This window comes from Phalangium opilio, unplaced genomic scaffold, assembly GCF_054372755.1.
Source record: "Phalangium opilio isolate 3A_F unplaced genomic scaffold, DU_Popi_V2 ptg000105l_1, whole genome shotgun sequence".
NCBI lineage: Eukaryota > Metazoa > Arthropoda > Arachnida > Opiliones > Phalangiidae > Phalangium > Phalangium opilio.
This window is the reverse complement of record NW_028324207.1, coordinates 7,625,096-7,651,450: the sequence shown is the minus strand read 5'-3', so window position 1 is coordinate 7,651,450 and position 26,355 is coordinate 7,625,096. Positions and strand designations below refer to the sequence as shown.

At 38.9% G+C, this 26,355-nt stretch overlaps 3 protein-coding genes and 2 long non-coding RNA genes across 8 annotated transcripts in view; 3 read left to right on the top strand and 2 right to left on the bottom strand.

Moving 5' to 3' along the window:
* Window positions 1-1,209: 1,209 nt before the first annotated feature.
* Window positions 1,210-26,355, top strand: part of LOC149629062 (uncharacterized) — a 198,082-nt gene continuing 172,936 nt past the window's right edge. The window contains exons 1-7 of one of the 2 annotated variants that reach the window (XM_089851455.1): window positions 1,210-1,427; window positions 4,711-4,776; window positions 5,430-5,511; window positions 5,581-5,685; window positions 8,053-8,187; window positions 8,280-8,410; window positions 9,104-9,192. In XM_089851455.1, coding sequence (XP_089707581.1) covers window positions 4,727-4,776; window positions 5,430-5,511; window positions 5,581-5,685; window positions 8,053-8,187; window positions 8,280-8,410; window positions 9,104-9,192 — 592 coding nt within the window. In that variant the 5' untranslated portion in view covers window positions 1,210-1,427; window positions 4,711-4,726. Of the gene's footprint in view, window positions 1,428-3,984; window positions 4,777-5,429; window positions 5,512-5,580; window positions 5,686-8,052; window positions 8,188-8,279; window positions 8,411-9,103; window positions 9,193-26,355 lie in introns of those variants that run through there. The other variant, XM_089851454.1, reaches the window with a different exon arrangement.
* LOC149629068 (uncharacterized) overlaps window positions 9,910-26,355 on the top strand; it is a 28,925-nt gene continuing 12,479 nt past the window's right edge. The window contains exon 1 of the mRNA XM_089851463.1: window positions 9,910-10,159. Within this exon, the coding sequence (XP_089707589.1) occupies window positions 10,060-10,159 (100 nt within the window). The 5' untranslated portion in view covers window positions 9,910-10,059. The remainder of the gene's footprint in view (window positions 10,160-26,355) is intronic.
* LOC149629070 (uncharacterized) lies at window positions 15,323-24,000 on the top strand. 3 transcript variants are annotated; one of them, XM_089851444.1, is made up of 10 exons: window positions 15,323-16,572; window positions 16,761-16,785; window positions 19,333-19,525; window positions 20,038-20,253; window positions 20,530-21,903; window positions 21,970-22,072; window positions 22,148-22,203; window positions 22,284-22,486; window positions 22,560-22,719; window positions 23,067-24,000. In XM_089851444.1, exons 3-10 carry the CDS (start codon window positions 19,333-19,335, stop codon window positions 23,378-23,380), a joined length of 2,619 nt encoding a protein of 872 aa, XP_089707570.1. In that variant the 5' UTR covers window positions 15,323-16,572; window positions 16,761-16,785; the 3' UTR covers window positions 23,381-24,000. The 3 variants fall into 3 exon arrangements, with proteins under 3 accessions (XP_089707570.1, XP_089707569.1, XP_089707568.1); XM_089851443.1 differs by having other exon boundaries at window positions 15,325-16,445; window positions 16,512-16,572; window positions 20,530-22,072; XM_089851442.1 differs by having other exon boundaries at window positions 15,325-16,572; window positions 20,530-22,072.
* Window positions 17,679-19,335, bottom strand: LOC149629071 (uncharacterized). Its single transcript, XR_016374346.1, has 2 exons — window positions 17,793-19,335; window positions 17,679-17,730 (listed from the first exon to the last, which is right to left on the bottom strand). It is a non-coding gene; the product is annotated as an uncharacterized LOC149629071 (long non-coding RNA).
* Window positions 23,476-24,653, bottom strand: LOC149629069 (uncharacterized). Its single transcript, XR_016374351.1, has 2 exons — window positions 24,484-24,653; window positions 23,476-24,421 (listed from the first exon to the last, which is right to left on the bottom strand). It is a non-coding gene; the product is annotated as an uncharacterized LOC149629069 (long non-coding RNA).

Below are 26,355 nucleotides of genomic sequence, written 5' to 3'. Positions count from 1 at the left end.
GTTTCAGTACCAATGGCTTGTTATATTCATCTCCATTCTTTACCAGTTAAACGAAGAAGGTCACACTTAACTTAACCCCCCCCCCCCTTCCTCCATTTCCCCAATATATAAAATTTTACAATCACCAGTGGTTCCAGTGTTTTGGGTCATCTGAGCCGACGCAATACACCCAGCAAATATTACCATATAGGTCGAAACCTTTTCACATTAGTGAACGGTACATGACTCTCCGGACTTGCCCGCCAACCTTAATAACCTAAAACTATAAAACGTTCGTGTACAAGAATGATTATTGTTGTGGCTTGACACTCGCTAGCGCCTGAAGGACCGATCACTCAGTCTAATCGGTGTACATTTGTAAGAGAGTAGACCATTTTAGAAATTACATACAGAGAATTAAAACACAGGTGTGATGCCGCCATTAAGGTCTTCTCTCTCTCTCGCCCAGAAGCACCGCTATAGGCAGTGCAAGTTGACTAGCCTCCTGCCTGTAGTCAACTTTGTTACCGTCTGGCGGTGACCCTTGGTGCGAGGGATAATACCCAATGGTGGCCTCGCCACTGTGTGTTTTCCGAAATGGTATTTACGCGTGCTAAAATGATTATGCGTAATACGTTACCGGTGTACAAGTAACGCCAACAATGTAGAAAGGGGTGGTGACGTTATAAAACTCTAAAGTACGAAGAGGGAAATTGCAGTGCAACCTTTCCTTCATAGTCGCGACATTAGAAATGTAGCATTTCGATATACGAAATTAAATGTATGAATTCGTGCAGGGTGGTTTGGAATCGACTTTTAAAAATTTACATTTTCCTTTCGAATTATGTCAAAGTTCGCTTGGTCTTTTTAGACAGAGTGTTTCAAATATTCAATACTGAGCTCTCAACACGTACTCCCTTGAAAATAATTAATTTCATGATAAAATGTTTTCGGAAAATGTAATTGTTCTTGAAAAAGCGTAGATATGTAATTTTTTCAATTAATTTAGAGGGAATAGATCGATTAACAGTAAAATCAGTTGATTGAATTTAATATTTTTTAAGGATTAAATGGATAAAAATAACTAAAAAAAATTTCAATATCTGAAACTTCAGCCAATTGATAAACCTCACACATATCGTTTGTTTTTTCGGTCTTGGTCCAAATCAAGACGTTTTTTTATAATTAACGTAGGCTCCGTTTTATATAAATGACGCTATTGCTGTCTCAAATAAAACTCACGGACCAAGTTAGTAGGTGAGTCTTCAAGCGGCCGTAGCGAATTATGACGGCACTGCTTCTGCGAACAATTTGAACTATAGACTGTGAATGTGATGTCGTGTCGTCTGCTGAAGATTGACGAGTCGAATGAACATGCAGTTCCCTCTTTTTTAAGGTGACGGTTCCTCCTTACTGTAAAATTGAAACGTTCATATTATCCCTGACTGGTAAGAATTTATATAAAACTGATAGGAAACGCCCTTTGGTAACGCTAAACAAAACGCTAAATCTTTGTTTATGGCTATAATTTTATTATTATCAAAATGTTACGTATGTTATATGCTTTTGTAAAATAGTGGGGCTCATTCCTTTTTTAAAGCCGTTTTCGATAGTAGGAAATTGATTAGTAGGATAGTAGTATTCCCCCTACGGGAAAAGCAAAACCTGTAATGGAGAAAATAGTATGATTTGCTACATTTTGCCGACTAATCGTATGTAAATGTGCCCCCGTTTTTGTTCTGATCAGCCTCATAAATTGCCGCCTTTTCCAAAATATTGCAATTTTACTGTATTTCTGCCGTGAATAGAGGCGCATACTTAGCCCTTCGTGAATAAACAAGCAAAATGAAATGGGGAGCAATATATTGGCCTTTTAATTAGGGGTCCTTAGTGTCGTACTTGAGAGGCCAGTACAGAATGAACATGCAAAATGAAACCAGGGATAATTACATGGGTCTCTTATTTTTCTTTTTTATTAGAGAATCGGGGCGATCGGGAGTAGTCAAAATGTAGCTATCCATAGTATTTTCTCCGTCATCGGTTTAGATTTTCAGTCTAGGTAAAATACTACTTTTTAAGCTTTTTGCCCATAGCTAAAAGCTTTATACGGAGACCCCTGGAAGCAGGCTAGCTGGCTGGCTGGCTGGACGGCTGGCTGTTTCGCGTTCGCGTACATATTCGTAAATTTAAATTACGCGCCAGAGCTCGCCGGAATTTGATTCTCCACCGCACTAGCGACATCTATACTAAATTCGATCGTATTTTCGACGAGAAAATGCGGACCCTCGGAGGTAGCGGGATTAGAACTGAGGTCGCAGGTGTGGGATGCGGATACTCAACGTCTGCGCCGCTACGATTGTTGTTAAGCTATCTCTATTTTTTTCCTATACTTTTCCACGCCTTTGCGTATTGGTATCCCTTATTTCGGGTTTTGTTAAAGACAATATCACACTGCAAAAAGCGTTAATATGCCTTGGGGCATATCTTGTTTTACCTCTCCGAGTGACGATGACGTCACGGAGAGGTGACTCTGTGTGAGTCTGTCTGTCACCGCGTTCGCAGTGGGCAAATCTGAGCAAACGTGTTCGCAGAAAGCATTTTTGGCTTCTACTTCACCATCGTCATTAGGTTTAAGATGAACGCGGCGATCGGCTAGGGTTACGAGAAACTTCTAGCCTCCCAATGGCAGGGCTTCCACCAAAGTGGTGGTTCACGCCATTGCGGGTTTTCTTGCCATTTACTGTGAATTAATCGCTTTATTTACCCTTAATTTCCAAAAATTGTTAGATAGGCATACGCTTGAATTGAAATTTCAACAATAGCTATATTTAAAATGATTTTAGGAATAAAGTTTCTTAAAACGATTTAACTAGAATTAAGGTCAATTAATGACGATTAAAATAATTAATATCAAGTATATTTAACTATTTAAGAAAAACCTCTTAATTGCGTCTCGACTAGGAAAGGTTTATTTTGGTTTCGCAACTTGTTACTACTATCCTACTAAAAACATTTTCTCACTATTGATGGCGGCATCGTCGTATAAATATTCACAGCGAGCTCACCTTGGCTCGGGCTCAAAATTGAAACAATTTTTCCTTAGTGCTCAATATGAGCTCAAGCTTAGTTTTTGTAAATGAGCTCGGCTCGGGTTCATTCGCATAATTTTGACGGGTTCTGCTCGAAGCCTCGAGCCCAACCTCGCTCTAATATCTTTCGCGGGCTCTCCTGGAGCTCTGGCTCAGTCAATTTAGCTAGCTCAAGTGAACTTGCTTTCAAAATGATCGGGCTCGTAGTTTTGAATTCACCTCGCTCGAGCTCAAGAAAGGCATAAAATTTGTAACAGGGCTCTCGTTAATTTTACCGTTGAACCTTCAGGCTCACTTTGTGACGTATCGTGAGCCCGGGCTCAACCTCAGAAATGTTTTTCATAAAATTTCAGGCTCGGCTCGGGCTCTGAACTTATTTGTCATTTTGAATAGCCTCGCTCAATCGGCCAAATGGTAGTATAACGCCTCCACGGATTTTTAAAAGTTTATAGTCGATTCCTATAGTAAACGAGGTGGGGAACACGATGCCGTCAAAATTTTTCACCGCAAATGATTTTTTTTTAAAAAAAAAAAAAAAAAAAAAGGTAGCACATATTACTTATGGTTGTTTTTATATTTGATATTTGGGGCGCATACACTTGTTTAGATTATGTTTGGGATATTTTAGGTTCAGGTTAGGTTAGGTTAGTTTTAGGTTAGGTTAGGTTAGGTTAGGTTAGGTTAGGTTAGGTTAGGTTAGGTTTAGGTTAGGTTAGGTTAGGTTAGGTTTAGGTTAGGTTAGGTTAGGTTAGGTTAGGTTAGGTTAGGTTTAGGTTAGGTTTAGGTTAGGTTTAGGTTAGGTTTAGGTTAGGTTTAGGTTAGGTTTAGGTTAGGTTTAGGTTAGGTTTAGGTTAGGTTAGGTTAGGTTAGGTTAGGTTTGGTTAGGTTAGGTTAGGTTTAGGTTAGGTTTAGGTTAGGTTTGGTTAGGTTAGTAATATTTTATGAATCATTTAACTATGGTACGCCTTTTCCAAAATATTCATGTTTAGCTTCATTCACTTCTCAAATAATATGCCTTTTCCAAAACATTACTGTTATGTTAGGTTAGGTTTGAGTTGGTTAAGTTAGGTTAGTAATATTTTATAAATCATATTTTATAAATCATTTAACTATGGTACGCCTTTTCCAAAATATTCATGATTAGCTTCATGGACTTCTCAAATAATATGCCTTTTCCAAAACATTACTGTTAGGTTAGGTTAGGTTAGTAATATTTTATGAATCATTTAACTATGATTCCAAAATATTCATGTTTAGCTTCACTCACTTCTCAAATAATATGCCTTTTCCAAAACATTACAGTTATGTTAGGTTAGGTTAGTTTTAGGTTAGGTTCAGTTTCTATTAGATTTGTCCTTTTCCAAAATATTGCAATTTTCATAAAAAAAAAAAAAAAAACTTCATAATCATTTGCGGTGAAAAATTTTGAGGGCATCGTGTTCCCCACCTCGTTTACTATAGGAAACGACTATAAACTTTTAAAAATCCGTGGAGGCGTTATACTACTATTTTACCGCTCAATCTGCGCTCGGGCTCACTGAAATGAAGTGAGCGCGGACAGCTATGATTGTGGTCAATAGGGCATACGGGCTTTCAGACCTGTACTGTACCAAGTAATAATAAATAAACGTTATCTTAACAGGGAAGTTTTACCAAGTATGATGGATTTAGTGAAAGACTGTCGTGTTATGGTCGAATGTTTAAGCTGGTAAGTCATGAATATAATGCAACTTGGATGTAAATAAGACATGAATCTGTTACACCTTGGAAAGAAATGGGTCTTTCTTGCTATTTCAAAAATTGAAAATACTAGCAGAGTAAATAATTTATAAGAAGCTCATTGTAGTTGTATTCTTAAATTGGGCTTGAGGAATTCCCTAGTTTTGAACAAAACTGCGCTATTAGCATGTGACAACGAGGGGTCCGACATTTAGTCGAAATCCCGTACGGTTCTGGCAAATTCGCGAAATCTTTCTCCCAAAATTTCGAAATCTTTGAAGAAATCACGAAATTTCGAAATATTTGAAGAAATCACGAAATTTCGAAATCAAAGAGACAATTCCGAAATCTTTGAAGAAATCCCGAAATCAATCGCGAAATCAAATTTTTGCCGAAACCGCGAAATTTAAAAAGAAACACTGAATTATTTTGGCGGTATCGTGAAATCACGAAATTTTTCCCGAAATCACGAAATCCTGTACGCGTTTTTGCGAATGTCGGACCCCTCGTATGAACTATTTTAGCTTTGCCATCCATTTTTCTTTAAGCTTTGATAGGGAAATCTACAATGTATGGGGAACGCTTTCTTGTTATTTGTTCGTTTTTGGTACACCTTCAGTTTGAATAAATATTTTACTTTAGGAAAGATTTACAATTTCACAAACTCCCTTTACTAAGTTCCGAAATGAGTTTAGTAAATCTTCAAAGGGTGGCGATTAAAGAGGTATTTCCGAAATTATTCAGATATTCCCTGTTTGAGGCAAATAGAAAATTACGGAAACTTGGTTTTTAGGAAATGAAAGATGAGGAAAATCGCAACTACGATCACTTAAGCAAAGATGATCTGATCAATAAACTAAAAGCCAAGGATGATCGAATCAGCAAACTGGAAGCCGAGGTATTTTTCAAAGCATAGGGGAAAATTTTTAAAAATGTGAAATTAAGCTTAAAAACAAGAGACCCTTTTAGGATCAAACCCAATTTTTTATTGTGTCCCTTAAAGTAGAACCTCAAAGGACCGATATTTTGGCAAAAATTCCACAAGGCTCATAATGACAATTTTGATACATTTTTGACTCCCACTGAAATCTAGGACCTTGCCAAAATAAATAATTTTTGGGTGCGCCATCTGGTGGCCAAGTTAGGCTCCTGGTAGTTTTAAGTGTGATATGACGTTTGTAATGTGTAAAGAGATTCATTCTTATGGTATGTTAAAAGTTCCATTAGTAAATAAAATTTATTATTTAATACACAGCGAAAAAACTATTGAAAATTGCGCAAAATGGGTCATTTTTGATCAATGATTACTCTTAAACGCGCACTTAAAGGGATAGAATCGGCTTTATCTGAGTTGGTCACACTAACATTGGTTTTCTATAAATTAACCACCCCTAAAAACATGGGGGTCAGTAGAAATCGCGAGAAAAATTTATTAATTAAAATAAACGTGAATAAAAATTGAAATTTTGAACGCCAGATTTAAAATCGGCCACCATTTTCAACCCATTACCTACGTAGGTAAAGTTCGGCCTCTGATTGGTTGGTAGTAGTTGGAATGAAAACTGTCGTTTAAGGAGTAAAAAGTAGTAGGAACGAGAATCTAGGTCAGCTTGCCTGGTGAATCGTCGTCTGCTTAAGAATGTCAGACGAGAAAGTATTTCTGATCATTCCGGTCCTGAATCTGAGGATGAAAGTTCGAACTCTGATTCTTTGGATTCAGAAAATTCGGAACAATTTATAATAAACGAATCTGAGGGCAGTTCTTCTGAAGTAGAAGAATTTGGTGTGCAGCAATACCAATTCCCGTCAATCTGTATCATACTGCGCTCACAGAATGAATCCCCCTACCAGTAGGAAAAACACTACGGAGAAATTGGTAGAGACGAACTAGTAACGTTTTTCGGTGGTTCGGCTCTGTGTCACCAGGTGCCCTGATGATCGCGAAACAAGAGCATTTTGGATCTTTTAATCGTAATTTAAAAATCATTAATTAAACTAAAATATAAAAACATATATATTTTCAGAATCCTTATTTGTCTATCTATCGAAATAAATTAACCTTATAGGGATTTATTGCAATGAAATTAAAAGAAAGTATCCCTTTAAATTGCGACGCGCTTTTCATTAAAATATAGTGCAAATATTATACTATAAAAATGCCCAGAATGATATTTGCGGTTTTGGCTGGTCTTTTAACAGTTAATGTTCCAAAGTCTTAAAAAAGAGGAACGAAATATGCAAAACGTTAAGCGACGCACTTACAGAATATACAGCACCTTTATGCCAACGAAAAGGGCAACACTATAATTCAAGATGAAAAAGAATATATTTTTAAAACTTCTAGTACATATTGGTGTGATAAGACTATAACAGTTTACTCGCAATCAGTTTATTGATATCAGTCTTGCACTCGGTGTTCAAACTGATACAATCGAAATCGGCAGTTTATAGTTTCTGTGGGATTGCTGGGTCCGGGAATGTAGTCTTATCATACCAACATGTACTCTAAATTTAATAAACATATTCTGTTTCATCATGAATTTAAATGTTTCACTTATAGGTTGCATAAAGGTGCTGTATGATTTGTAAGTGCGCCGTTCCACTTTTTGCATATTTCTTTCCTCCTTTTTTTAGGCTTCGGAACACCAACTGTTAAAAGACCAGACAAAACCGCAAATATCCTACTAGTTATTTCTATAGTATGATATTTGCACTACATTCTAAAGAAAAGCGCGCCGCAATTCACTCGCGCGTTTAAGAGTAATCATTGATCAAAAGTGACTCATTTTCGGCAATTTTCTAGAGTTTTTTCTCCGCATCTCCAATGTTAAGAGATATTTACCAATGAAATTTTTAACCTACTATAAGAATGAGACTATTAAGACATTACAAACGTCAAATTACACTTAAACCTACTAGGGGGCTAACTTGTCTACCAGATGGCGCACCCGAAAACTATTTAGTTTGGTAAGATCCTAGAACTCAGTGGAAGTCAAACATGTAAAAATATTGTCACTATAAGCCATGTGGAATTTTTGCCGAAATATCGGTCCTTGGTAACATAGTGTATTGGTGACAATACCTATCAGGATTGTCTCTCATCTCACTCTCAGGGTATATTGGTAACATGTCCCTCTTTATTAACAAAGAAACCCAACGAGGAGCTTTGTTGCTGATCCCCCTTCTTCCCTTTAAAATACGTTCGGCCAAAGAAAGTCCCGGGAATATTAACTCGAGGGTTGTAATGGAATCTTTCTTTGTTTAGTGTAATGTTTTAATTTCAAACATGGAAAAAGAGAGAGAGAAAACAACATTAATGATAAATAAGCAATTACACGAAATTGAAAGACTTAATTGGGTCATTAAAGAGCTGGAAAGGAGAATCAAAGGTCAACCGATGGTATGGAATACATTCTTTATTTTCATAGTCTTTAGAAAAGAGAATCGGGTTAAGAATGAGAGTTCAATTATTGTTAATTAATTAGAAAATAGGAGAAAAGTGGAATACATCAATTAGCTAATGATGTGAAAACTGAACCCGATGAAAATGATTCTGGAATTAATGGCCAGGAAGTAACCCTTTCAATTGTGATGCAGCAACAACCAAAAGAGGAAATTCAAAGGTATTTAAAGGGGCGACTTGGGTATTTTGGATGTTTAGTCGATAATGGCAAGACTATTGTCGCTATAACCGTCCGTTTATATTAAAACTAGCTGTTACCCGCGGCGTCGCTCGCGTGTAATAAGAACTTCCACCAAAAAGTTATAAAGAAAGGGTAGATTTTACTGATGACTAATATTTTTGTAGCACCCTGGGAGCGAAGGCACTTGGCGTTGCCCGTCAGCCCGTCGGGATGCATTTTTAATTACTTTTCACGCGGACATTATTCCATAAAGAAGGGTTTTTTAGTTTTTGGCCGCCATTTAAAATGATGGCAACAAATTGAACCCAAAAGACCATTCAGTCTATGTATAGGTTAAAGGAAACCCGTGTACTAAATATCTGTGAAATCGGTTGAAACGCGCGGACTTTGTTGCATAGAGAAAAGTTTTTACATTTCTGAGCGCCAATTTTTTATAAGGCGGCGGATTGGAAAAATCTTTCTAGTACGCGCCTACTACTTATGAGTAACGTTCCTGCAAATTTTCAGCCTTCTAGGGCAAGCGGTTTGGGCTGGGCGTTGATTATCAGTCTGTCAGTCAGTCAGTCAGTCAGGACTTTGATTTATATAGATATAGACTAAACATGGCAATCTCTCGTAAATTTTTAGAATCTTTTATTTATATTGAAAACGGTACTGTTTTTATTTGAATAGTTTTCCAAGTACAGCTGCTGAGATAATCAACGACATTTCCCAAAATCTACTTGACACGGAGGCCAATGAACTCAAGAAATCTGGTAATGGTACGTAAATTTCGATTGCTTCACTGATGTTAATCATGCTTCTAATTGACGCCGCCTATTGCTGGTAAGGGACATGGTCCGTGTAATGTATTGTTTAAAATTCTAACTAATTGCCAAAGACATCATGTGGCATTATAGCAACGCTTACCCAACCTGATGTAGTTCTCACTTAATAAGACACTTATTAATTTTAATGTTTTTCATTAAATAGGCTCATTGCGAAATGCCGAAGCTGTCAATGTCCAAGGCATGCTGGGTAAAGAAGATATTATTCCAAAATCACCATCTGTTTCTGAGCCTCAATGCGTTGCGGAGGTTGGCGATACAAAAACCGAAACTAAAATTCCCTTGAAAAAGGCTGAAAAAATGGGGCTGAATGTAAGTGTCGCTAAAATGAAATACAGTGACAGTTTGCCTCTTTGCGCCCCTTCACCTGACCTCGAGGTCAAAAGCCAAGTCGAAATGTCTCCCGACTCAACGACGGAAAGCGATTCGCCACGTGAACCTCTCGAGAACAATATTAACGTTAACGATTCTTATCGTAAATCGCAAAGTGACTCAACAAAGGATATTACAACTCGGTCACTGAAATTTCGTGTTCCGGAATTGAATGTTGAAGTCGAAAAACATTTGGATCTTTCTCTCGAGGCAGATGTCGAAAGCGATTCCCTAGAAAACGATCATGATGACAACCAGTCCGGAATCAGTTTGACAGAAGCAAAGAAAACTGATAGTAGACAAAATCAAACTGAGAAACTGTCCTTGCCAAATCGGGAGTTTGCTGATTCGGTGTGATTGAGTGTGCCAGTGCGTGTACCTAAACTAGAACGTAACCCAAATGAACTATCAGAATTGACCTCCGTCTCGATGGAAATCGATGTACCCGAAGTTCCGATTGAAGCTGAAAAGAACAGTTCGGTGTCCGACTCGGAGACATTTGAAAATGTCGCTCTAAAGAATTCCGAAGGTAATACCGCGTGGTCTCGTTCGGAAAAGTAATTTTTCCCGCATTGTGTATTCCAATGGGATCTTGGGTTCATTTCTCATTAATTGTAAACGGAAGCTATCTGTTGTTGTTTGACGTAAGAACGACTCTGGGTTTAATTGGTTAAAACACTTTATTAATTTAATTGAAACATTTAAGTTAATTTCCGGGAACGCTACTGATAACTGATATCAGAGAACAGATAACTGGGAACTGACAAACGTTATCGGAATGTTATCCGGTTATATAGTTAAGGCATCGCGATAAAAAATAAAGATTACAAGAATGACCGCGATGCATAAAAAACACAAGTATAGAAAATAGAATCTGGATATAGATAAAAAACAACCGGTACTATCTCTAATTTACAACAGTCCCTCTTAATATCGGTGGTTTCAATCTTCTATCCAGGGGGTGGTCATTTAATTATTTCCAGTCCAAGGGCTTTGACGCAGAAGAGGTGCTTCGGACGGAACAGGCTCTTTGTACAGATGTCGGCTGGCATTTCCTCTGTTGGTAGATACCGCAAGGCTATATGTCCCTGGTCGTAGGTGTCTCGAATGAAGTGGTGCCGGATATCAATGTGCTTCGTTCAGGCATGGAAAACAGGATTCTGAACGAGTTTCTGGGCACCCTGGTTGTCGTTGTACAGCTCGATCGCCTGAACTGATACTCCAAGTTCGTTGAGAAGTCCCTTGAGATATATGGCTTCTTTGGTTGCGTCGGACGTTGCCATATATTCTGCTTCTGTACTGGACAAGGCAACAGTTCGCTGTTTCCGGGCTTCCCAGGATACTGCAGCGCCGGCTAGTTTGAAAACATATCCAGTATATGATTTCCTATCTTTCGGACAGCCTCCATAGTCTGCATCAACGAAACCCTGGATTGGCAATCCGGTCTTCCGATAAAGCAACCCATGATGAAGAGTTCCCTTTAGGTATCTCAGAACTCTTTTCCCGGCAATCCAATGAGTTTCGTCATAACTTGTATTGAACTGGCTCAATGCGCTGACTGAATACGCCATATCCGGTCGTGATGACACTACCAGGTACATGAGAGAGCCGACCAGAGATTGATACGGAATTCGACTGATGTCTTCTGCTGCTGGGTGTTCTGGATTTTGCAACTTGTTGTTGGCATCCATTGGAGTCGCTATTGCTTTGGAGTCTTGCATGTTGAAACGTTTCAGAACCGTTTCTGCATATTTCGCTTGGGAAATCCGGATGGTATTTTGTTTTAGATCTTGGTGAAATTCCATTCCGAGACAGTGATGGATTGGGCCCAGGTCCTTCATATCGAATTTTCTCCCAAGTTCAAGCTTTATATCAATCATCCAAGCCGGGTTGTTGCTTGCAAGGATCAGATCGTCTACGTAGACTCCAATGATCATAACATCTTCCGCGACTCGTAAAACGTATAAGCAGGGGTCGATCTTCAATGGTTTCATTCCAATCTCCGAAAGTCTTTGATGTAACTTCTTGTACCATTGACGGCCCGATTGTTTTAGGCCGTAGAGGGATTTCTTGATACGACAGACTTTATGTCCCTCTTCTTCCAGGTCGCTGGTCCATTTCTTTGCTCTGGCAATGATTGACTTGTCGAACCGGGTTGACTTGACGATTTCTTCGAGAGATTCTGTTAGTCCTTCCGGGACGACCATACATATTTCTTCCTCGAGTTCGCCATTAAGATAGGCCGTGACGACATCCATTTGGTGGACTTCCAAACCGATTTGCACAGCAAGGGCCATAAGCAGTCTTATGGAGCTGGATCTAATGACGGGTGCGAACGTCTCTTGGTAGTCGATCCCTGGTCTCTGGGCAAAACCTTTCGCTACGAGCCTGGCTTTCCTTTTCTCTACTTCTCCGCTGGGTAAGTACTTCGTTCGGAAGACTAGACGTCATATCCGGACAGTCAACGATGTCCCAGGTTTCGCACTTGATAAGCGAAACGAACTCTTCCGTTACTGCTTTCCTCCAATCGTTTGCGTACGGAGAAGCCAGGGCTTGCTTCATGGACAAAGGTTCTGATAAGATAGCTAGGTTTGCTGACTCATCGGACAGGGTTTCTTGCTCGTCAGTAGCCTCTTCTGAGACGCTCGGAATCATGTTGAACGATTTCTTCGGTCGTCCGGGTACACCAGTTCTTATTTTCTTCGGTCTTCCGGGACCTTTCTTCAGAATGAGGGTTTCTGAGGGCTCTTCGAAGATGTCCTCGTATTCCTGGTCATTAGATTCTTCCGGGGTTTCATCTTTGAACTCCTTTTTGACTTCTTTGAATTCTTCTCTGCCTGACGGTTTTGCAGCGTGTGTAGTGGCCGGGACTTCGATTTCGCCTTTAGCTTTGCTTCCGTATTTCAGGTTGACTTCTGGAGTGACGAAATCATCATATCCGCCTTGTTTATTAAATTCTCCCTGGAACTTGACATTTCGACTTCGGTAAATTTGCTTCTCGGACGGAACCCAGAGTCGATAGGCCTTCCAGACTTGAGAATAGCCGATGAAAACGCATTCTTTGCTCCTGGCTGCAAACTTCCCCTTACTATTATTTTCGTCCAACAGCAAAGCTTTGTCGCCGAAAATCTTCAAATGTTGCAGGGATGGCTTCTTTCCGGTCCATCTGGTAAATGGTACTTCTCCATTTATGCTCCGGGAAGGACAACGGTTTCGAATGTAATTAGCCGTGGCCATCGCTTCTGCCCAGAATGATGGTGGAAGTTGCGCTTGTATCATCATACATCGGGCCATATCCAGGAGTGTTCTGTTCTTTCTTTCAGCAATGCCATTCTGTTCCGGGGTGTATGGAACGGTGAGTCTTCTTTTTATCCCAGAGTCTTTCAGGAATCTGTCGAATTCATTGTTGCAGTATTCGGTTCCGTTATCGGACTGCAATATCTTGATTTTTCTCCCGGTTTCCACTTCAGCTCGATGCTTGAATTCTTTGAAGGATTTCAACATTTCGCTCTTGTGTTTTAAAAAACTGACTTCACTCCACCGGGAATAATCATCAGCGAAAAGGACGATGTACTTGGCTCCGCTCATCGACGTTACTCTCATCGGCCCGCATACGTCAGAGTGTACTATTTCCAGGACATGCGAGGTTCGGCTATCTTTGTTTTTCAGGAACGGCTCCTTCGATTGCTTTCCTTTGATACAGATTTGGCAGATTCCCAGGCTCCCATCTTTTTCAATGTTGAGTCCCGTAGCCAAATTCTTCTGGGCCATTTCCTTTAAACTTCTCTCGTTCAAATGACCGAGTAGGAAATGCCAGTTCTCCAGGTTGCTTCTAGGCTTTATTTCCGCTTGCACTGCATGGACAGTTTCTTCAGCCTTTCTCAGGAAATAAAGGTCTCCAACTCTGTCAGCAACTGCAATCACTTCCCCGGTTGCCGTTTTAATCCAGGGCTGCGACTTCTTGAATGTGACCTCATGTCCTTTGTCTGTCATCTTGGCAATGGATAGGAGATTTGTTCTTAAATCCGGGACATGAAGGGCTCGTTCCAGGCGAAGAATTCGATTGTCGCTGCCATTCGTTGCGGGTACTTTTACTTCGCCAACACCTCGTATCTTCGTTGACTCTGTAGTGGCCAGGTTTAAAGATTTCGTGGTCTCTTCGTAATCATTGAAGCAGTCTCTCTTGGAAGTCATATGTGAGGTGGCTCCGCCGTCCAGGCACCAGGAATCTTGATCAGACTTCAGGTGCAATGCGAATTCTTCCTCGGCCAAATTTTCTGCCAGGATATGATGGGCGTTTTCTTTCTTTCTGGTTCTTATGCCTGAACCATTGTTTCTGTCGGGGCAATCGGCTACCTTGTGGCCGGGTTTCCTGCATCCATGACACTTGTACTTAAAGGTCGTGCTTCCTCGTCCACATGAACCTCTTCCTCTACCCCTTTCTGCAGCTGTCCGGGAAAAGTGGTTACTGCCCAACATCGCATTCTGCACGGGTTCGTCTTCCCTGGAGTTTTTGGCGTCCGATTCCTCCAGGATCTTTATTTTTAAGGCTTCTGGATCAGGTAACGTATCCCTGGACTCTATTGCACACCGGAAGTTCTCGTACGATTCTGGTAGACTGTATAACAACATAATGGCCAGTAGGTCGTTGTTTACAGCTACTCCCATGTCAGCCAAATTGTCTACTGCATCGAAAAATTCTCGGACGTGATCCCGGACATCTTCTCCCTCCTTCATTTTCTTGAGGGTCAGTTTCTTCAGCAGCGTGGCTTTCCGGGCAGGTTCACTGGACTGGTAGATGGATTCGAGCTTCTGCCATACTTCCCGTGAGGTCTTGCAATTCTTTACTTGCTTCAACTCCGACGGACTGATCGACAAGATTAGGTCCGCTCTTGCTTTTCGATCATTACTGTCCCAGGTAGCAACCGCCTGGGCGTTGCCTTCCGTTCCCCGTACCAGAGTTGGCCTTGTTGAAGTTCCATCTACGTACTCCCAGAGGTCGTTCTTTTGAAGCAGGGCTTCCACTTGCATTTTCCAGGTATCATAATTATCTTTCGTTAACGTCTCGATTCGTCCCAGGTGATTTCCGGCCATTCTTCTTCTGACTCCGCACCTTCAGGATAATCTTCCCGGCGTTGAACTTCGTATGACTTCTAAACCTCTGCGCAGTGGAAGCGTGCTGGGCCCATAACCTGTTGTTGTTTGACGCATGAACGAGTCTGGGTTTAATTGGTTAAAAACACTTTATTAATTTAATTGAAACATTTAAGTTAATTTCCGGGAACGCTACTGACAACTGATATCTGAGAACAGATAACTGGGAACTGACAAACGTTATCGGAATGTTATCCGGTTATATAGTTAAGGCATCGCGATGAAAAATAAAGATTACAAGAATGACCGCGATGCATAAAAAACACAAGTATAGAAAATAGAATCTGGATATAGATAAAAAACAACCGGTACTATCTCTAATCATGGATGAAAAAAAACTAACAGGGATAAATCAAACTCGTAGACTTTACATTACTAAGAGGGAAACACGTTTGTTACCAACAAGGCTGCCAGATTTGATTTCGATTTTTTTTAGCTCATTTACCGATTCAAATTCGGAAGTAGATTTATAGAAATTTTGCCATCTCGTGGTAACCTCGGGAACTTTCCCCAGTAGCACAAGCTCTCCGCATTTTCGTCGGTTTTTGGTCGAATCGTCGGCTGTCCGTTGAGTGTTCTCTAACGACTAAATGCCGACATTAGTTGACTACGCCGTTATAAGGTCGGCTAACAGTACTTCGAAATAATGGTCGGCTTATGTTACGGTTCGTAGTCGCAAGAAGTTTTTAAGTTCCAATCGATTTCTCAATTCTTATCAACCGAGATGCAGTTTGGATTAACTCTCGAATTAACAAACTGTCGGAATGTTCGACTTCCTACCGACTCTATTGCGGGTGGTCTGACCTTAACGAAAATTAATCATTTCTAAATATTTAAAATATCTGAAAACGCGCCAATAATTAATTCTCGTCCTGACACAATGCTATGAACTACGTTTAGTTAGATTAAATCTAAATCATTTTTAAAGGGTTGGTAAGGAGTCGGCCGTTTTGAATGTAGCTAGTCGTACCGCTTTTAGGTTGGTAAAAGGTCGAGAAGTCGTTTATTTAAAAATAAAAAATTAAGTTGTAGTATAAACGATGAGGAAATAAAAATAGTCATTTACGTATTTAATAAAAATATACAAAAAAATTCTTAGTTAATATAAATGGTGTAAAAACTCCGTGTAATTATTCCGGCACTGAGCAGGAAGTTATTAAACCATATAAAATATAGAGTTTGTGAGTCCATTTGCTCATGGAGAAATGTTATATAGTCTTTGATAAATAAATTTTGAATTTTGATCCATTCTCACTCCAGAGTTTCCGGATGGGCGGTTTTCATCTCGAATTTGGCTTTTTTGGAATTTATATTTCAGTAGACAAAGAGAAATATGCCAATAGAGTTCGTTGCTCAAGATATATTTAATTGAAGAAAACTTTTATATATAAATGTAAATAATTGTGGTTTTTTCATGGAATTTTATTGGCGGTTTCCCGGAAAAACCTATTTTATTTGTGCGGGATTTTTTTGGATTGTGCGGTATCCATAAAAAATCTGGTAGCTCTGTCTCATCCTCGGCGCTGATTGTGTCGGGTTTTACCACGTTAAGGTCTCCCACTCTCACTTACGCGGCCGACTCTTAACGTTTCTCGCGCTTTCTTCGCTCCGCGTTTGTCTCGTGTTTACTGCGCTGATAGAGCCTGATACTGCTGTGGCCCGTGGGTTTATCGCCTTTAAACTTAAATTTAATGATACTTCTTTAACTGCAGCTCTAAATTCTAAAGGTATTTAAGAGAGACCTAATGAAACTCAGCATTTATTGTACAAACGCTTTTGTGTAAAGAGGTGAGTTCTTTGTATATAATTTCGCTAAGCCTTTGCTACAGAATGACAAAGAAAGAACTGATTTTGATAGTGTATTTAAGCCTGTGCCTCTACAGAGGGGACTTGAATGTTGCTCTTTTGCTAAAATTAAGCTAGTTAAACTGTAAGTTATGACTCCATTAATCTAAATATTATATTTCTCTCTTTAGGTTTGAAACTGTGTTGTTAATAAAGGTAAGAAAGTATTTAAATAGAATTTCAAAAGATTAACCAACATACATTAGGTGAGTTTACAGTTTTAAGCATTAATTAGTTTGTTAAGTTGGGTTATTGGTTCAGCTATTAGATAATGGATGATAGCCAAGCTCCACGGGGTAGTTATAAGTCGTTGAATAATTTGAGTGATAGGCAGAAACGTCGAAAGAGAGCTAGATATCTTGCGAGTGTTTTAGATCGAGTTGATGATGTTAATAAGGTATCATTGAATGACACAATTAGCGAAAATCAGGGCAGTAGCTCTAACACTTTCTCCAAAAGAAGTAATAGTCCGTCTTTAGAGGGTTCGACCCCTGAGTTTACGCAGTCAAGTTCTTCGGATGCAGAAGGTCCGCTTCGTGTTAGCGGGGAAAATATTCCAGGTTCCAATGATTCAAATATGAGTAACTCTCATCGTGACGATTACAATCGAGATACTTCTAATTCTGGTGGTTCACGTCATTCAATAAGTTCTGATATTGACAATAGTTCAGACCCTAGTAGTTTAAATTCAGAGCAAAGTTCGAGTAGCTCATCGGAAGAGGAATTGTTAGACATTCGTTCGGGCTTGCGTAACTGGGCATTAAATCACAGTGTTAATCACGTTACTATTAATGCCCTACTGGTGTTGTTGCGAGATAATGGTATGGAACTGCCAAAGGATGCACGTACTCTTTTAAAGACTCCAAGGTCAGCTATGGTAGTAAATATAGAAAACGGCGAATATTATCATGCCGGGTTTAGTCAAGGTTTAAAAACATTTTTACAAGGAAATCCCCATTATGATCGTGAAATATCTTTTGCCATAAATATAGATGGCCTTCCAATTTTCCATAGTGATGCCAAACACTTTTGGCCCATATTAGCTAGTGTTTTTAGTTTTTCTCAGGGGATGATAGGTAAGCCTTTTGTGGTCGGTGTGTTCTGCGGGGAAGTTAAACCTGGTAACCTAGAAGAATTTTTGAGGCCGTTGATTACTGACTTACAAAATTTAGAAGTCAACGGATTTGAATATGAAAATAAAAAATATATCTGCAATGTTAAAGGGCCCTTTATTCTTGACACTCCTGCTCGGGCTTTTGTTAAGAATACAAAGGGTCACACAGGTTTCAACTCATGTGACAAATGTTCTATAAGAGGCAGTAGACATCTCCGCCGAACTGTTTTTTTTGATGAAGAATTTAGCACGCCACCTCGTACTAATGAATTATTTCGAATCCAAGATGATGATTTTCATCATTTAGTTGGTAACATGTCTCCCCTAATAGACTTGAATGTAAACATGGTTCGGCAGTTTCCATTGGATTACATGCATTTGGTTTGCCTTGGTGTGATGAGAAGGATGGCCAAGTGTTGGTTAACCGGAAAACTTAATGTTAGATTAACTAACCACTTATGTGAACGTCTATCTGAGAAACTCCTAAACTGTAGACAGTATGTTCCAAATGAATTTGCGAGAAAACCCCGAGCTGTAAAGCACATTAAACTGTGGAAAGCAACAGAACTTAGGCAGTTTCTATTGTATACTGGTCCAATAATTTTGATAGGCATACTCAAAGATGATGTTTTAAAACATTTCCGGTTGCTTCACTGCGCAATTTATATTTTAGCACACCCAATTTTGCACAAACAATATGCCGATTATGCAGGAGAGTTACTGAAAATATTCATAAACATGTCAAAAGAAATTTATGGATTAGAGTTCATTGTAATGAATGTCCATTCTCTTTCTCATATTGTTCAGGATGTAAAGATGTTTGGAGCACTAGATTCTTATAGTGCCTTTCCATTCGAAAATCATTTGCATTTCATTAAAAAACATTTAAGAAGTCCGAACAAACCACTTCAGCAACTGATTAAAAGGATTGAAGAATCCAAATCATTTTCCAAATCCCAAATTAGGCAAGGTCTAAGTCTAAAGAAACGTTTTAAAGCCAACTATCCATTTTTACCTCCAAATGTAGAAACGTTCAAAAAACTTCATACACAAAAATTTGTTGTGTCAGTATCAAACGGGGATAATTGTTTTCTGTTGGAATCTGGTGAAACATTGGTTATAAAAGCGATTTTTAAAAATTTAGATAGTGAAATATTTGTTTGCGGAAGTGTTTGTAAATTTGTCAATGACCTTTTTGACTATCCCCTGGAATCTTCCAAATTAGGTATTTTTATAGGGCGGTTTTCAAAACAAATTAGCACTTACAGTTATTCAAGTCTAAAGATGAAGTGTTTACTGTTGCCAATAGAGAATAATTTATTCAGCGTGATTCCTTTGATGCATGATGCCTAGATAGTAACAAAAATTAACTAAACATTTTTCTGCTTGATTGGATTTTAACATTTAAAACCCCATTGATATTACAAATTCAAAATAAGCGCCTGTGGTTGAAAAATGAACCTACCATTGGTATTTTTTTTAAATAAAGAGAAGCGTATATTCTTTGTTTAAAAAAATTATTAATGACAAGATGATTTTAAGATCTAATTTAAGCAATGTAAGTTAAATTTCAATCTTTCTTGAATCAGATGTATGCAATAGTTAGTTTTCTCGATGAGCCTGGGGCTATTGATATTGTGCCATCATCTTGGTGTGTTGCCAAAAACAAGTGCTTATGGCCAATGAAATCTAAGCGCGGAGAAATATCTAAGTTACAAATTGCTTGTCATCCTCCCTCAATGAACTGGGAATCATTCAACGTAAAGATTCTATCTAAAGCCTGTAAGTATTTAAAAGTGTTTCAATTTATTGTAAATGATTATTAAAGGGGCCTTCACCGAGTATGAAGACGAGGAGCCTTTTTGAAATTTCCGGCGCAAACTTTCATATCCAGAGCATGCGTGACTTGCCAACCAACCAGCAGCGCCCTCTGGTATGACGAGAGGTGATTTCATTGGTTAGAAAGTCGTGCATACTCTGTAGACGAAATTTTTTCGCCGAAAATTGCAAAATATGCTCTGCCTCTTCATCTTCGGTGAAGAACCCCTTAAATGGGATGATGAAGAAAGAATTAAATGAGAGGTTAACTACAAAGATCGATTTGCATTGACACGCACGTGAATGGTAGATTAAGACATCTAATAGTTCAAAATTCAAAGCATTTGCAAAAAATGCATGCGTTATTATTATGTAAACAAGTCTTAAATGCGGTACCGCATAAAAGTATAGTTATTTTTCGATTTACCCGGTCTCAAATGGTAATTAATTTCATATTCCATGTTTTTCTTCTGAAGCGACGTACAATAAAGCTAGGCAACTTTGCAAGAGGGCGGAAGATACATCGGATTTGCAAAGTGAAATCGAAAACGGAAAACGAAAGAGAAAGAGAAATACAGCCTATCTAAGCAACGAAGAAAGTGACAGAGGAGATGGAGATGAATCGAGCCGTTCTGATAATGAACTGACTCAACGAAAAAAGAAGTTTAAGAAAAAAAAGGAGATATCAAATGGTAAATAAAAATATCTTATTTCAATACTAAAAATGAGAACAGCAATTAGGAGATTAAATTGATATACTTTCTGGAGAATCGGGGATAAATACAATTTTACAATTTGTCAAAAACATTTTTATGTTTTGTAATTGTTGAGGTACTAAATTTTCTTCATTTCTTTTATTATTCATGTTTCAAAAAGACTCATTTTATGAATTTTCAATAAGAAAATATTGGGTTGGGTTTAAGTATCCCTTAAAAGGTTGTACTAATTTTTTCCTAATATATTATCAGATTTGGTTCTCAAACCCAAGGGCTCTACCGTCATTAAGTTTCCATCTCCACCGGAATTTGTTCCATTTCCGGAAAGTAATCCAAACAAACAGACTAGTCAAAAAACCTTTTTAAGGTCAGGGCAGAGTATGGATTCAACTAATCTAGTCGAAAGGGATCTATCTGAGATATTGCCACCGGCTATAACGGAAAAATCCAGATTTGAGTTTCCTCAAAATGTTTCGTCATCTCTAGTGAAAGATTCACCTACAGTTTCACTACAAGAAACAGAAACTCAAAGCAGTGCACAAAATGGCTCGGATGAAAACTATGTATCCCCAGGGGCTTTCAACAATAAATCACAAGAAAATACAACTTACAACAATTCGTCTGAGGGAAGGTCCGAAGATCTGAATTTGCCTTTCAGCGTGCAACCTCTAAGCTTAAATAGCAACATAGGAGGAACAAAACTGGAAGCTATTAACACTTCTTTGCAAAATAAAAATAAAAAAATCTCATCTCAAAGAGAAATGCATATAACATCTTCAAAAATAGGCGTAGTTGAAGACGTCTTAAACGATAATGCAGAAAATTACTTGCAGAAACAAAATGACGAGCAAGAGCCCCGTATTGGGATAAATAATAAAAAAATTGTGGATGAAAATGAAACCGGAAGTACTGAAAAGAATGGAGCTAGCGGATGGGTTCATAAACCCATAGATAGGGCTTCAACCTCAAAGTCATTTAACCGATTAACAACTAAATCAGTTGTCAGCGAATCGGGGCCTCATTTATTTAGTAGTGGATCATCTCGCAAAGGTCTAGTCGTATCAACACGCAAAGGTCTTGTCGGATCAACACGCAAAGGTCTTGTCGGATCAACACGCAAAGGTCTTGTCGGATCAACACGCAAAGGTCTTGTCGGATCACCTCGCAAAGGTCTTGTCGGATCACCTCGCAAAGGTCTTGTCGGATCACCTCGCAAACGTCTTGTCGGATCACCTCGCAAACGTCTTGTCGGATCACCTCGCAAACGTCTAGTCGGATCACCTCGCAAAGGTCTAGTCGGATCAGCTCGCAAAGGTATAACCGGATCAGCTCGCAAAGGTATAACCGGATCAGCTCGCAAAGGTCTAGTCGGATCACCTCGCAAAGGTCTAGTCGGATCACCTCGCAAAGGTATAACCGGATCACCTCGCAAAGGTATAACCGGATCAGCTCGCAAAGGTATAACCGGATCAGCTCGCAAAGGTATAACCGGATCAGCTCGCAAAGGTATAACCGGATCATTTTCCAAAGATATAACCGTATCACCTTGCAAAGATATTATCGGTTCATCTCGCAAAAGTCTAAATGGATCGTCTCGCAAAAGTGAAAGCCAATCATTTCGAAAAGGTGAAAGCGAAAGCGAATTACTCCGTAATGGCAGGAAAGGATTACCTAGCGGTTCAACTCATATAGGTGCATCAGGCGGATCAACTCGAGCTTTAGATAGCGAATCAACTCAAAAATATGGTTTTATTGGATCGACTAGTAACCCAGAAAGTATATCCACTCAAATGAAGTATGAGTAAAATTTAAGCAATATAACTCTCAAAATGCCAAGTTACAACAGCCTATTCTAATTTATTTATCATAGTACAATGAATATTGACGACACAGCTTGCAGTTTAACTGGAAATATAATGTCTCAAGGTAAAAATGAGAACGCTTTTTACTTCATTGATTTTATAAATATTTTGTTTTTTTGGTTTATAAAAAATTTTGGATTACAGAAAAATTTCAAAAAACTGTAGTTCTTATGCTTACCGACTTAAATTCCAAGTTTGCTCAAATGTCAAAGGCTCTTTCGGAAAATTTTGGATTTAATACAACGTCATCGACTACATCAAATCGTTTAAAGTTACCAATTCCAGATATACAAGTGCTAGAACAAATTGAAGAACTCCTTCAAAGTGAAGAAGAAAGAGAAAAAGCCGTAAGTAAATCCTTTCCCAATTAATACTCAAAAACGGTTGTGACATGAAATGAGTGTAATTTATTATTTGAAGATTGCCATGATCAGAACTTGGGGTGGAAAGTATCCGGATGATATTATAAGGAGGGCCTTGGCGAAAACTTTCAAACATGGTTTAGTTTTGCAAATGAACTGGATGGGATCGAATGGAAAAATTGGCTATTCAAAATTAATTTTAAGAGATGTAATCAATGGTTAGTATTATTTTTAAGTGCTAGTGAAGCGCATAAATCTTCAACAACTATTCATCATAAAGGGATAAAGAAATAATCTCAGAACCATTTTTAAATCGATTAAGATTGTTAAAATAACATCAAAATCAATAACAAAACTTATCAAAATCTGTTCGTTCATTTTATATAGTTTTTCAAACTTTTAAATTTTGACTTTTTAAGTCAACTTTTGAAACTTTGAAAAACAATATTAAATTAACGGAAAGGTTTTGGTAAGTTTAGTTTAAAGTAATTATATATTGTTGGAATGTGTATTTATCACATTCCTGTTTTTATTCAGAGAGATAAAATAATTTATTTACTTGTAGCTGCAGTAATGGCAAATCCGAAGTTAAGAAGATCTACGGAATATGATGTTGAATGTGTCATTAAAAAATGGCTTAAACATAAGTCTGACCGCGATGGGGGTCGACTGGATCGAAGAAAGAAAGAAAATAAGATAATTTCCCAAGATGGTGATAGTGTTGATGCAGATGAACGAATTGATGACGACGAAAACAGTAATGAAGAAGAAAACCCTGAAGATAAAGGGAACATAGATGAGGGTTTGAACTATGAAAAGTGCCAAACGTCCAATGATGAAAGCAGGCGTTTCGACAGTGAAGATTCTTTAACTGATTAAGTATATAGAGACTTCACTTTATCTTTTCAGACGAGTATTTTTAATACGAACTTTTCCAAGTATCCTAAGGGATTATAGACTATTCTAGCAAAAAGTGGTTTTTATAAATTCCTTTATATTTATAAATTCCTTTATATTTATAAATAAACTGGATTCATTGGGCGTTTTTTGGAACATGGACTCTGTTATATCACTTTATGTCAGAATTAACTCTCCCTTTAAAGCTTTTGAGCTGCATAATATGAAAGTGTTTTCGTCATTTAATTATCCCTTAACTATATAAGTTGAAGTGTTTTCAAACTTCAATGTTTAAATAGTAAAACAAGTTTTCAAGTTATTTGGTCCAAACAAAATATTTAAGTCATTGTTACTCCTCAAAACTATTTGTATTTCATGTAATTAATGTTCCTAAACTATATTGTACATGAAATTTAGTATTCTAATTCATTGGTCCTAACAAAATATTGCATTTACAAAAAATTCATTTTCCTCCAATTTTTTCCCACATGATCAAAAAACGGTCATTTAGTGATACCATTATGTTAAAAGATGTGATATGACTATGTGTGAGATGCTAAAGTGACCTTGGAATAAAACTATTTTTATGTTCTTGAAATCTATATATGTGTAAAATTCACAATTTTTGGGACCTAAGGAAAAACCAACTTCGCTGCCCGCAGCGTGATAACGAGACAGGTAAGGCAATCGTTTGCAGTCGGATAAGAGGACGATTTTCAGTCGGACAAAAAGGATATTTACAGTATGGCAAAAAGAATATTTAGGGTCGGGCGAGAAGACAGTTAAACGTCGGGCGAGTCAACAGATATAAGTCCGACGATACGACCATTAGCAGTCGGGCAAGACGATCATTAGCAGTCGGGCGTGATTATAGTTAACAGTCGGGCGGACAACCATTAGCAGTCGGGCAAGACGATCATTAGCAGTCGGGCGTGATTATAGTTAACAGTCGGGCGGACGACCGTTAGCAGTCGGATAGGAACACCATTAATAGTCGGTTTAGACGCCCATTAAGATTCTTATCTGTTGGCAAGTGGTACAGAATACAGTCGGAAAACTATGTTTTTTTGGGGTGGTAATGTTACGTTTTCGGAGTTGGCAAAATACAGTCGGGCAAGAGTCTGGCCAACCGTTTCATGGCTAGGACATTTCGACGGTCAAACTGCATGTTCACCGACCCTTTTGCGTCTGTCGGTGTTGCGTCGGTCGGACGAAGTCGGGCCAACGTCTATTTTGTTACAGGGGTTAATTTAAAAATGTCGATTCCAACTTTAGACGTTTGAGAATCTTCGTATGATTTGTTAGGGTTGGTAACTTGCATACGTTATATTCAACGTTTTAAAGCTAAAGTTTCGAAACTTATCGAGTCATTTAAAGTCTTCAACTAAATATTATAAGTTTTTTTTAATTTCAACAGAAAAATAGCTCTGCGAATAATAGTAGACTTGAAAACTACTCTAAGCCTTGACTAGGTATCAGCGGAATCCCGATTCCCGAGCCGCCGGCGGCTGAGCTCGCCGTAACCGCGAGAACAGCAAACATTCCCGGTTACGATTACGTGGGTACAAAAAGCAGACGAAACAACAACCGACTTGACCCCGTGATTGAATCGGTAAATTGAATGTTTCCGGTTCTTATAATTTCGGCCGCGAGGGTGCGTTTCGAACAAACATTTTACCGCCGTGATTTATCCCTGTTAGTTTTTTTTCATCCATGCTCTAATTTACAACAGTCCCTCTTAATATCGGTGGTTTCAATCTTCTATCCAGGGGGTGGTCATTTAATTATTTCCAGTCCAAGGGCTTTGACGCAGAAGAGGTGCTTCGGATGGAACAGGCTCTTTGTACAGATGTCGGCTGGCATTTCCTCTGTTGGTAGATACTGCAAGGCTATATGTCCCTGGTCGTAGGTGTCTCGAATGAAGTGGTGCCGGATACAATGCGCTTCGTTCTGGCATGGAAAACAGGATTCTGAACGAGTTTCTGGGGACCCTGGTTGTCGTTGTACAGCTCGATCGCCTGAACTGATACTCCAAATTCGTTGAGAAGTCCCTTGAGATATATGGCTTCTTTGGTTGCGTCGGACATTGCCATATATTCTGCTTCTGTACTGGACAAGGCAACAGTTCGCTGTTTCCGGGCTTCCCAGGATACTGCAGCGCCGGCTAGTTTGAAAACATATCCAGTATATGATTTCCTATCTTTCGGACAGCCTCCATAGTCTGCATCAACGAAACCCTGGATTGGCAATCCGGTCTTCCGATAAAGCAACCCATGATGAAGAGTTCCCTTCAGGTATCTCAGAACTCTTTTCCCGGCAATCCAATGAGTTTCGTCGTAACTTGTATTGAACTGGCTCAATGCGCTGACTGAATACGCCATATCCGGTCGTGATGACACTACCAGGTACATGAGAGAGCCGACCAGAGAATGATACGGAATTCGACTGATGTCTTCTGCTGCTGGGTGTTCTGGATTTTGCAACTTGTTGTTGGCATCCATTGGAGTCGCTATTGCTTTGGAGTCTTGCATGTTGAAACGTTTCAGAACCGTTTCTGCATATTTCGCTTGGGAAATCCGGATGGTATTTTGTTTTAGATCTTGGTGAAATTCCATTCCGAGACAGTGATGGATTGGCCCCAGGTCCTTCATATCGAATTTTCTCCCAAGTTCAAGCTTTACATCAATCATCCAATCCGGGTTGTTGCTTGCAAGGATCAGATCGTCTACGTAGACTCCAATGATCATAACATCTTCCGCGACTCGTAAAACGTATAAGCAGGGGTCGCTCTTCAATGGTTTCATTCCAATCTCCGAAAGTCTTTGATGTAACTTCTTGTACCATTGACGGCCCGATTGTTTTAGGCCGTAGAGGGATTTCTTGATACGACAGACTTTATGTCCCTCTTCTTCCAGGTCGCTGGTCCATTTCTTTGCTCTGGCAATGATTGACTTGTC